Here is a 12,679-nt window from a genome sequence, read left to right as displayed (position 1 = left end):
TTGATTCCTCTTTGTTCTGCTATGAGGCACCGAAGACTGCCGTCAACAGACTTAGCAGCTGCTCCGAATATTTGGCTCTGGGACCTGAGCACTGGGCTCTCTCACAGCCTTGCCTGTCAGACTGTTAGAGGGAAAGTCTCTCAGGTGATTAGTCAACTAATATATCTAATAAGGGGTTTAAGCAGCAATCCATTATGTTTAACAATTCTGAGAATCATTTCCCTTTTAGTGTGCTGTACAAGAGATGACAGTGCAGGGAGCAGTTGGCTGAGCATCCAGTTCTCCCACCACCAACTGAATAAGGCTTACTTAAGTTTATCATCAATTTTACTTTGGCATAATTGATTGGCCAGATGTGTGAGAAGCTTTTACAAACAGCACAGTTCCTGCTGCTACATGCTTGCAGGCTGGGCTGCAGCGATGCAGGCCCAGGGAAGGAGCAGGCATTTACTCCAGCAAAACAGGGATACACAAGTTCATCACTCTCTTTTAATTTCCCTGCAAAGGAAAAGCAGATACTGGTCTGGCTTTTGGGGTGAAAATATTTTGAAATGTACTCAAGCAATGACTTGTTAAGGGAAGATGGGAGATTTGGCTTACACCTTCTTTCTGTTCCATAATTTAAAAAAGAAAATCCAAAAATGATTTGTTGTAAAAAAGTCCCTCTACACTTTTAAAAGTGGTTCTGTCAGCAATCTATTAGGAAAAATCCTATTCTTCAAGTTTCCCTAAGGGGGAAAAATTTTAGCCAAACTTTATATAAATATCCACTTTGTTCCTGATAAAATCTGTTTACTTCCAGCATCTATTAATATTTGGACAAAGGGATCTCTTTGTTAAAGCTCATACCCTTTCATTTTCTAGAAGGCTCTGACAGTGCATGTTCTCCATGGTCACCAAAAATCAAGTAAGGCCAACCTTTTCTGCAAATTTAACTTCAGCCATAAGTTGAGTCCCATTCCTGAGTCGGTGCCAGGCGTCACCCGGCGCATGCGGATGCAGCGCTACCGGGGACACGAGAGCCTTGTGTGGTGCTTACTGCTGCCGCTCCTGCTCGAGGCCAGGGAGCTCCAGAGTCACTTCTCCAGGTCTGGCCACACCAGCGAGCTTGGCAGTGTCAGCTGAGCAGCAGCAGCAGCAGAGATGTGGCATTCCTGAGCAGGCAGAAGCAGCAGAGAGCCCTGGCCCTGTGCTCTGGAGGAAAGCGGCTGCCACGGTCTCACCTCACATCTCGCTGCACTATCAGACCATGCTCCTCCTCACACTCGGAGCCTGAAGGGCCCGTGTTAAAATTGCAAATTTAGCTGCAAGTAAGGAGGCAAGGGAAGGTTTTTAGGGCTTAATTTTCCCCTGCTGTGTCTACATGACCTAACTGGGACAAAAGACTTCTAAGCTTTATTTTGGTGAAGCCTTGGTGAGATCAAGTGTATCATTTGTAGAAGAATCTCTCTCCACCTAGCTTATATAAAAATATAGTTTTCCCCCTGAAGACACTATTCAAATACCAGTATCTGCTGTCAGCTCATCAGTACCATTCTTATTTTGCCATATTAGCCTTGCATTTGGGGCCTGATTTGAGACTTATCGAAGGAACTCAAGCCTTGGTCTAATGAGCAGGCCCTTAAAACACACCCAAAAGGCCGTGAAAAAATAGAAATAATCCATTCAACAGCTTTGCAGACTAAATCTCAAATGTATTTAACACTGAAGTCTTGCTGCAAAGCTTGTGGGTGAATAAAACAAACAAGCCTCGGTCTGCTGGATTGCTTTAATAAAAGGTTTATTGGAAATATTTTTGTGCAGACATACAACAGTCAACAATGCTGTTCAAAGCTACAAATTGTCTAAGTTTTCTGAACCTTCTAAAAATACAAGTAAATGACCTTCATTTGTATTCAGTCTGAGAGGGAAACAAACTCCACTGTAATGCAATGCTGTATTTAAACTACCAGAGGACATTAATAGGACCTGAAAATGGTAACACTTCTAGAGGAAAAAACCCACACACCACTACTGCTCTGCTGGGAGCCAATTAAACATCCCCCCACAGCATCACTCCTCTCTGCATATCCAGATTGAAACATCCCCATCTGAAACAATATTTAAGCAATTCGAGTACAGATATGACAGACAAGCGGGCACATGACTTGGCTCGCTGATGAAAAAGATGCTGTTAAAGATCCTGTCACTCAAGACCCTGAATATTTGACCTCCCCTTGCAATGGGCTGCACTTTGGGGGCAGGAGGAGGGACAGGGGGAGGTTTTCAAGTTAAACATCTCTTCCAGCACACACATGTACACAGTCCCAGAGGGCTTGGCTGCCTCACTACTTCATAACTGGAGCCCTTAAAAAAAAAAAAAGAGTTGAGCAACAACTTTGAGCAACTTTCCAGTCTATGAACTCTTGACAGTAAGAACAGCAAGTACCCTCATTCCCCTTCTGAATCAACATATCAACCAGAAGGGCAGAGGAGAGCCCAAGCACTGTCTGGTAAACTCCATGTTTTCTAAGAAACCCAGCAGATGTTTTGAAATTAATTAATTTATGCCAAGACGACATCTGGAACATCTTCGCAGGAAAACCACCCAGTAAGGTAGTTAGAATTTAAAACAATCGTGTCTTTCTGTTAATGTTGGCTTTTTCCCTTGGCTTCATTGCTCCATAATTACAAGGGTGCTGACCTTCCAGCTATGCACAGTGACAGTTTGGCAATATATTAACACTTTTCTTCATTGTTAGACTTCTGAGTGATTGCCCAGAGCTGAGATTGCCCACACAGAATTTGTAATTTACTAACTTCTGTTTCTCTTTAGAAGCTACCAAGAGGCTGAACAAGAACAGACCTCTTGTGGCAGATTTCAGGAGAACTTATCTCACCTTCTTCATACATAAAGGAAGGCTTTGGATAAACACCAGTACTCAGCCGCTTTACCTTCTGTCCACACCACACACGAGCAGGCCATGAATCCAAATGAAACAACCCCGGGGTTTCACACAGTATCACAAAGACATCCAGAGATTAATGAGCCTCTTGCACTGGCCTGAGGGACAGGAACCTGCCCAGGAGCACACCTGAGCAGAAATCCCACTAACTCTCCATGAGGGGGTGTCAGCCAGGACTGAAATAATTCCAGTGCTCAGTTCTGGTGAGTCCATGAGGGAAAGAGGAACCAGTAAATAATTTAGCAATCTTCATAACCCAGGAAACAACCTGCTAGAGCCAAAACATGCTAAACAGGGAACACCTCTGGCAGGGATTCATTCTAAGTTCAGGACTCAGGTTGGTACCAGACAAACTCAGCTTCAGGAGGTAACAGTGCTTCACAAATTCTCAGCTCTGCTCCCTTCCTAGAGCCACAGGAAGGAACCAAAGAAATCAGCTTTATCACAGCTCTTCACAGATGCCTGAGGAATCCCTCCCCTCACTAACCTCTAACAGCAGCACTGGTCTTGGTCAATCTATTTTGTTTCCCTTCACCTCTCCAGACAGCCCATCCAAAAGCACACTCTTGGCCAGATAAACTCAGGCTGGCTAGGTTTCCAGCAGGTCATTGAGAAGTGATCACCTTTGGGATTCACTTGTGTGGCCAAGCAGTGCAGGGCACTTTCTGGTTTTCATTTGCCAACAAAGCTCAAAGCCTCCATTAATCTTACTGCTACATATGAAAAAAGTAGCCATATGGATTTATTTTGTTGTCACCTATTGTACTGACCTATGCCTGGCCTTCTCCAGACACAAAGCTCTGGTCACAGATGCTGAAAGGCAGTGAAGCCTCTCTTGGGTGTCTACAGGATACTGGGAAGAGGTGAGTGTAAGAATCCCTCCTCACAGGACAGAAGGGGTCCAGCTGTCTGGAGGCTGAGGAACATGCATGGTCAGTGCCATATTCTAGATGCAGACTGATACCCAGATACACCATAGCCAAATTCTCCTCTCCAACCCCTCAGGTATTTCATACCATCACCACTTCTTGTTAGACTCAACAGGACACAAAGAGCTCTTCTGCAACCTGATTGAAGTTTAAGGCATTGATACTGTGTGATGATTCAAAACAAAGGTAAAATACCCTCCGTGCTTAACAGTAATGAGAAATCTGAAAAACCCAAGGTGCTTCTCAGGGCCAAGCACCCATTCAATGCCTGCTCTGCTTCAAACCTGAGCTGTGAGAAGTACACTCCTCGAAGCATTTAAAGATTAATTTAAGTCATTAGTTATAAAACTAAGGGAGAATGTAAATAGAGTATCACTAGCCTTCACTGATGACTGGAGGCAATGTGAAAACAGAAGATTTAGTGAGTTAGCCCAAAAGGGCAAACTGCAGGACAGGGACAGTGTAAGGACTGCGCACCTCTTGGGTTCTTGGGCTGTCCATAGAGGGCCAAGTTGCACCCTGTGTGCATTTCACATATTCACATAAATAAAGCTTTCTCTGCTTTATTTACAACTTTATTATTATGACTGTCTCCCAGCGAACACACTCCAGTACATGCTGTAAAAAATAATGTAATCTTGGTAAGAGAGACTTCCCAGTAGCATCTGCTATGAGCTGCTGGCTGAGGTAGGGGAAGAGACTGCACAGTTTTGGCCATGCACTATGGGGTGTGTAGTCTAGTAAACTGCAGATTAGCGAGGCTTGACTGTTACCTTAATTTACAGCCCATAGAGTTCATGTTAACTCTACACACATTTTTATGTATATTAGCAGCTTAGTTTGACCCAGATACTTTTACTGGTTATTCACCATTTCTCCTTGACAAGTTATTACTGACTTCCCATTCTAGCTCCCTACAGCAAGACCTGAAGCCCTGTCAAGGAGAAGAAAATGTCAACAGACTCCTCAGCAGCGCTCAGAGCAGCTCAGGCTCCCGCTCTCCAGCTTTAAATTGCTACTAGGCAATCATTAAAGGAGCAGCAGCTTCTATGCAAGCTGTGATTATGGTGCTATAAAAAGCAGCAACACAGCCAACTCTAATTCAGGAAAATCACCGCTTCCATCTGAATATCCAAACCCATCTCCCTTTGGTCAGTGCAGAGAGCCGCTCAGGAAGGCCTGTTCTGATCAAGGCTGGGTAGTTAAGTCTGGACAGTCACGCAGAAATCCCCCATTTCTTCTGCTCCGATACCCTGTCTAGTTGATAACATTTTCACACAGCACTTTCAAAGGCTGCTGTTACTGCTCCGTGCATTTGCCCTAATGAACAAGGAATTCTGTTGATGCAGAGCAGCTGTCATTCTCCTTCTGCTAACACAGCACCCGAATGCACCTCATCATTGCTCATCAAGACAAGCAACTCCAACACCCAGTCTGCGGCACATTACAATACATTAATTCCTGTAATGACTCCAAAGAACAAGAAGAATGCCAGGTCTTGACCTGGGTGGGTTCTACAGAATTAACTCAGCTAGAGATTAAGGCCATACAGTGATGATAAAGTCTGACCCACTAGCCCCAGTGTCACATACTGTATAGCCCTGTGACAAATCCCATGTGCAATTCCCATTGAGCTGACAACCAACACACGTAGCTCAGTCTAAACCACCATTCACTCTAGGGAAGGTTTTTGTTTGTGACACACACTGACCTCAATTTACAGGGAGGTCAAAATGATACAGCCCATAGTCTGCACTAATAAAATAAATCACATCAGATGACAGCTGCTCCTCCCCAGCATCTTTCATTATGTTCTGCAAAATTTTGTTGCCCTAAGTTAAGAACAGAAAAAACTCCAGGATCCCTTCTATTCTCTGCTTAACACATTCACTTGCCATTCTTCATTATCCAAAGGCTTTTAAAAGTTTTTTTTCTGCAGCGTCATGAAAAGCCTCCAAATTGTTTACATGCCAATGTTTGGTGTGTAGCTTAGAGTACAAAGACTAAGCTGATCTCATTTTGCCTTGGTGGGAAGTTAATTTTCCTTGTGTTTTTACAAAAGGAAGAAACAATTAGCAGTTTTGAGGAGAGGCTTACACCACACATTTCCTAAACAGATTTGGTTTCTAAATAAAAGGAAGTGTTTAACAGGTTATATCAGCATTAAGATTTAAAAACTCCTGGGATCAGGTTTACTCTCCCCTTATTTATTCTCAGCACTAGTATTTGTGCCTTTAAACAAAATTCCTCTCCCAGAAAATACATACATCCACACTTGGCCCCTTGACATTCATGCCTATGGCAAAATTATTTGTAGGTTTTCCTTATTGCATAATTGTCTCATTAGCACTGCAAAAAGAAGGTGATGACTTTTCCCTCTGTGCCATCAGCCTAATCCAAGAGCACTCCTGACTGGTGCTGCAGGAGCAAAATTTGCCTTTTCTAAAAGAGAAGGGGACTCTGAACCTCTGAGGTGGCACTGGAAATTGAATTATAGCATTTGAGTGCTGGCATTTACTCACAACCCTTAAGGAAGATTAAACAGTAGGCCAGGCTGGAACTTTCCTCTCCTTTGCTAAACATAAACATTCATATTCAAATTGCTTTCGGATATATTTAAATCAATAAAAAACTCTGGATGATGGTCAATAAGGCAAAAAACAACGCCAACTTTTTAAATATACAGATGTAGAATATACATTAACCACGAAGCCTGGCTTAAACACAGCAGTATTTACTTTATACTGTTCAGAAACATGGCTTGGTGACTAAAATTAATAGAACTTGTCTGGATGACAGCATAAGCTTTCTAAGAGCTCTTTCAGCTTTAACTTATGCCCCAGTTTTTGCCTTTTTTTTTTCTTCAAAATCCCAATCTATGCAGCAGCACGCCTGTCCCAGTGGCACAGCAAGGCCATGGAGCCAGCATTCCTTCCAGGGCTCATGGGTCTGGGTGTGTTGGGAAGCCTGTTGATGGATCAGATCTAGAAGAGGGACTGGTTTGGCTGAACAAACAAACAGCAGGTCTCCTCTTCACAATGGCCAGCTCTGTGTGTGTCCATGTGTGTGCAGGCACGTGTGTAATCCCCTCCTGCCCTCCTCTGCGAACCTCTCTTACCTGGCACGGGGAAGGCTTCTTTAGGGTTACACTATCAGCCTCCCATGCACATGTACATCTTATCAACATATCTGACCAGATGGTACCTATAAATTGAAATTCTCACTGTTTTATTCTACTATTAAACTGGGAATGGGGTCATGGAGGGAAGTCCCAGGCTACACTTGAAGTGCACATCCAAATACATCATGAAGCGTTATGAGGAGGCACCTAGTTGAGTTCATCTTGGTGTACAATGCCATGCACTCAAGACAGCTGCTCTGCCAAGCTCTGACTCCCACATCCTGGCTCTGTGAGTAAGCTATTATTTGGGTTTCAGAAAGCTAAGATAGAACCCTAATAAATCCTGTAAGAGGGCAAATAGTCTAAGTAATTGATTGCTATCTTGTGTTATTCTGTCATAAGAAGGCAAATAAGCATTTTTAGCTACAAACTGTGTTGCAATCAAAAATTTTACACCAAATGGTCTGTTGAAAATTTCAGCCAAATTAATTAACAGTGAATACAAGAAGGAGTAAAGTCTGCATGCAGTCGTGTGCACTTGGTCTGTTGTGTAACAAAACAGGAAATCTCAGCACCCCGTTCCAATTAAGCAAAGGCTGATTTCTCATGGAACATAAATTTTCTACTTTTCCCCCAGAACAACCTTATGCCGATGTTTTAAATAGTGGTAAAACATTGTTTTTAATTTCACACCTCACATAGCACAGTCAAATGCTTCATAACAACATAAACAAAACTTTAGGCAGAGCTTTGCGACTGAAGTCAAACAATGATTTCCCCCCCACAATATGCACTCAAGGTTTGCAGGGAGAATACAGAAACTTGTTGGCTAAGGCCACAGAAATGAGTTCTCTGGTGTTTTGGCTGCTGCTGCCAAACCTAGTCATGAATGTGTTAACAGTGGATGCATTGATCCAAATCCCATTATTCCCACCACCCATCAAGTAAAGAATAATTTATTCTATTTCTGTTCTCCTTTTGGTTGTATCGTAGGATCGAACGACTTGCGACTGGGAAACAACACCGTGTTCTTCTTGAGAAAATGCATACCCATCTGAAAAAGCAGAAGAAGGAAAAAGAAATCAATCACTGGAGTTGAGCTCAAGAGCACAGACCTCTTTTAGAAACAGTTTTAGGCATCACTGAAGTTATGTGATTGAGACTACAGCAACCTTAATTTCTGTGCTGTGCTTCTGATGCTCAGAGCTGCTCACTGCATTGCCCATATGACACAGGAAGGGTGTCTGCTGCCTGCTCTGTCCCTCTGCTCCCCTCCCCAGGCCAGGACAGTGCACACAGCCACCAAGGCCCTCTGAGTCAACCTAATAAGCTACAGATTGATTTGAACACACTCCCATAGTACTCCCATAGTGGCAGAGCTTCTCCAAAGACTTAAGAGAGAAGTAGATTTGCACTTCAGCTTGACTCCTCTGAAGTCCGCTTGATACCAGCAGTTTCTCTGGAGAAAGGTGGGAATGTCTAGCCCACAACCAGATTTTTCTCACATCTTCCTCTTTACTCCCCTCAGGATTATTTTTTAAACAATTTTTCAAGTGGAATCAGATGAATGACACTGTGAAACTTTTGATTCTCTCAGCCAGTCACTTATATTTTGCATAGAGAAAACACATGTTCTGGAGGTGTCTATTTGGTTAATCCTGCTGGCTAGCACAATCCTGTGGTCTCCCTAGAAACTGTTCAGACGAAAATAACCATGTGCCTGATTTCTTTTAAAGTATTGTGGACAGGCAAGTGACATTTATTGATAGCATCTGCAGAACACCACAATGCTGGTAAAACAGTCACAAATAGCTAATGGGCAAACATGATGAAACAGCAGACAGACTTGCAGACGTGGTCTTATAGAAAGTTCTGAATGGAAAACTATAGCAAAGGACAGGAGATTTTTTGACACCCCGAGTCACAAGCACAGCAGGAAATCTTTGCCAGTAAGTGGAGGGGATTCAAGCAGGAATACATTGCTCCAGTCACATATCCCTCATGGAAGTGATTGCAGGACAGCAGGAACCTTGATTTGATTACATGACCAATCATCCCAGCATCCCATTTCATTTTCCCTGAGCAGTTCCATGCCAATATCATACTGCTACAGAGGCACAGGTTTGTTTTTCCTGCCTGTAGCTGAAGGTTCACAGAATACATTCATGAAGTGCAAACAGCCTTTTGGAAAAAAGTGTATCCATCCTGGATCATTGCAAAGGAAGTACGATGCACAAAACAGGCTTTCATTTAAAAAAGGGTAGATGCACACTTAAACAAACACCTCCACTGGGTTTGTTCCATGTGAAGAGCCAACATCCTGTTAGCATTTTTGGCTAAATTCTCCATGGATAAGTCAACTTGGTCAAAGACCGCAAGCTTAAGCCCTAGAAGACTGAAGCCCATGTCCCATTGCCTGATTTGCATCGAGGTGGCTTTGCTATATTTACTTATCCATGAGATCATTCGGCGTAACGGAGTCTTCAACTGCCATAACTGCTGCAAATCCAGCACTGACCACACAAGTCAGCCCTGGGTGTCATCTTCCCATGACCTGCTTATTCCCAGTGCTGCCACAGGCCTGCAGACAGCCAGGCAGCCCAACCACTCCACAATGCCAATGAAAAATTCAGTCAAAGGAACCTGTTCACTACTCTCACACCAATAGGAAACACCTTAATACAGCAAGAAACTTCATACTAAGATGATCTGTGATTAAGAATACCAGGGGTATCCTCACATGTTCATGTCCCTCATCCATCCTGGAATATCAGCAACAAGGGTTTTGTGTGTATGTCATGGGAAAGGCTGTGACCCCCAAGCTTCTCAGCCGAAGCTCAACATTTGGCAGCTCATGTAAGACTTTTCCTGTAGATCTCTATACAGGAAGATGAGTTCATATTACATTTTTCTATTCACATTACAATTAAAATTGAACTTCAAGCTGTTTAGGCAGCTGACTGTGCCTTGTGGAATCAAAATGCTGCAAATGCTTGAGTCCCATCCATACTCCCCAAGCAGCTCTACATTTCCACTGCTTCCCGACCCCGTCCAAAACCAATGAAAGTTTCCATCTGTCAGTTACTAGGGAACTTTCCGGAAGTTTGAACTTTTCCCTCAACTCCAGTTTTAAAACCACACCTATGAGTCTGCCTTGGGAACAAGGCCCTTATTGTTCAGCTGTCCTGCAGCAGCCCAAGGAAAGAGCACATTTCTTTGGGGCTTTCTGGGCACAACCCACTCACCCTCACAGAAGGAAGGACCTTTATACTCCGAGACTTTCTATTAATGGAGGAAAGTGGCACTTTTGAATATCTGTCAATGGGGCTCATTTGTTAAGAAGAGATTCACATTCTCATCAAATCTAAGGTTTCACTGGTACCAGATATCAGACAATCTACTGAATTTTAAAAGCATCCTGTTGGGTTTTCTTAAAGCTTTGATATTCTATGAGTAGATCTGAATCTAGTCTCCCATTAGGTCTCTCATTTAACACTCTTTTTCTGTTCACTGCAATGGCTGCTCTGGTCTGTGCAAGCTCAACAGCACTCTCATGGCAACAGCTTCCAAGACCAGGACCAAAAAGTGTCCAGAGGGCTCTTTTTATTCCAGAAGACCTCCTCATGGAAGGACTGCTTACAGTTTTTGTCACTTCAGGGATTTATTTTAGAGGCTTTCTACTCCTTGCACTCTGCTCTGACACACCCAAATTGTCTGCCCCAGGATTTGTTTAGGCCAGCCAGCAAGAGGGCACTTGTCACTGGCAGCCCATCAGAACTCTCACCTGCTACAGCATTTCACTAGTTCATACTGCAGTGGTATTATGGTTTAGTACAGTCCAAAGTATAAAATGCATCCTTTTGTTTGCCTTTGGAGAAAAATGCCCAGATTCAAATCCACTAAAACTTTTAGGGGGTTGGGGAGATGTGAGAGACCTTTTTTTTTTTTTTAATCTCTTCTAGGAAATATTGCTTCTTGGATAGCAAAACTCTCTCTGACATAATGAAAATCAACATTGTGGTATCACTTGACCAGCCAAATTCTGTCTCAGGCGAAACATTTTGTTCTGCAGAGTTTTTAAGGAGATTTGCTGTGATGTCACAGCACATGTTTACCAGTTAAAAAGTGAATGCTAACTCAGCTTTGACTCAGCAACCATCTTCTATTTAACCTGGGAAAGGGAAAGCTGCCTAAAATCTTGAAGAGTTTGACTAATGCTTACTGAAGTAAATAATTTCTCTTCTGATAAACCATGCCTGTGTTTTCTTAAGGACCCAAGAGGAATTCCTGACAAATGGTGCCATCTCTTTAGTCTCAGACACCAACTTACTGGTATTTGCAAGTAGAAAATAAGAGTCAGATGCCACAGCATCAAATTCTAAACCAATTATTCCTATTTCTTTTCCCAAAATTTATATTAAAATATTGCAACTCCACTTAACAGTCAACAAACATGTAGCTTGGAAAAAATACAGAATGTATATTATATTTCAAACAAAAGCAAGATAAGAGGAAAAAAAAATTTTAAAAAGCATCTCAAGTAGCTCCCCTGTTGTTTTTCAAATAAAAATGCACTAGCAGAAAAGTGAAAGGAAGAAGGTGTCTGCTAGTGGAGAATAAATGGTGGGATTAGAGCCCTCAGCATGAACACATTATTATTATTTATTATTTGTCAGCCCCCATACTGTGAAACGAACCTCAGATGACAGCTGCTTTTTCTCCACTGATTAATAAGGTGTAAACCATATGCTCTGCATTCAGATTTACTCTATGAAATCACCATATTCTGTCAAAGGAAGAAGGATTTTCTTGGCTAGCATAGGAAGCCTAGGCCAAGTGCAGTAATCCTGACTCAGGCATGGCTGTTGGCGTTTCAGAGGGAGCTCTGCCAAAGCCGTGCTTAATGGAAGCAGACTCAGCTCTCTTTTTAAAGAGCACATGGAGACAAATGATAACTGAACACCAGCAGGGGCATTACAGGAGGGAAACCACCCTAGAAGGATGCTGTGGAACTTTTCTTATGGATGAAGGGTACCCTTCCCATCCTCTGGGGGAACAGGTGATACAAGTCAGTCACACAGGAGGAAAGGGGAGGTCAAGAGCCATCTTTTATATCTACAGAGTTTGTCTAAAGGAGGTGCTGCTCTCACAAAGTCACAGCAGTAAAAAAGACGAGAACCTGGATGGAGACCTGGGAAAAACCTCACAGCCAGCAAACCCTTTTTGGAAATCATTATTGCTCCTTCCCTCAAGGGAGAGCCACACAGCAAGCTAAAGGGAAGGGTCCAAAGACACATCTGAGAGGAGCCTAGTAGCATTTCCTGCTCATTCTTAAGAGATTTCAGAAAGCAGATGGCAGCAGGGAATGACCAATTTCACCAGGCACCTTCACCAGGAGGTGAGCACAGCCTGGGGAGCAGTGTTGTCAGCACTGCCTACAATACTGCACTGAGATGGTTTTATTTTAGCACCTGAGCTTGACAACCATATGCAACAACTCTTCCACTAAAGTCAGGAGCTTCAGACTTCCTTTTTTTATTTAAACTTTTCACAAATGTCCCAGAAAGGAACCACATGATCTTTGACAGCACAGCCAGCAGATAGATTTCCTTCATGCTTCTGGCAGCTCTTCACAATTCAGGAACACAAAAACAAAAAGCAAGTAAAACAGCCATGAAGGTTTC

The 12,679-nt window shown here is 42.9% G+C and overlaps 1 protein-coding gene across 3 annotated transcripts in view; it reads right to left on the bottom strand.

Annotated features, from left to right (window-relative positions):
- Positions 1-1,763: 1,763 nt before the first annotated feature.
- The window catches only part of ATP8A2 (ATPase phospholipid transporting 8A2), a 319,087-nt gene continuing 308,171 nt past the window's right edge, over positions 1,764-12,679 (bottom strand). For all 3 annotated transcript variants that reach the window (XM_036404098.2, XM_054518567.1, XM_054518566.1), the window contains one exon: positions 1,764-8,049. In XM_036404098.2, coding sequence (XP_036259991.1) covers positions 7,952-8,049 — 98 coding nt within the window. In that variant the 3' untranslated portion in view covers positions 1,764-7,951. The remainder of the gene's footprint in view (positions 8,050-12,679) is intronic.

Source organism: Molothrus ater, chromosome 2 (assembly GCF_012460135.2).
Source record: "Molothrus ater isolate BHLD 08-10-18 breed brown headed cowbird chromosome 2, BPBGC_Mater_1.1, whole genome shotgun sequence".
Classification (NCBI taxonomy): Eukaryota; Metazoa; Chordata; class Aves; order Passeriformes; family Icteridae; genus Molothrus; species Molothrus ater.
This window is presented reverse-complemented; position numbering and strand designations above follow the sequence as displayed.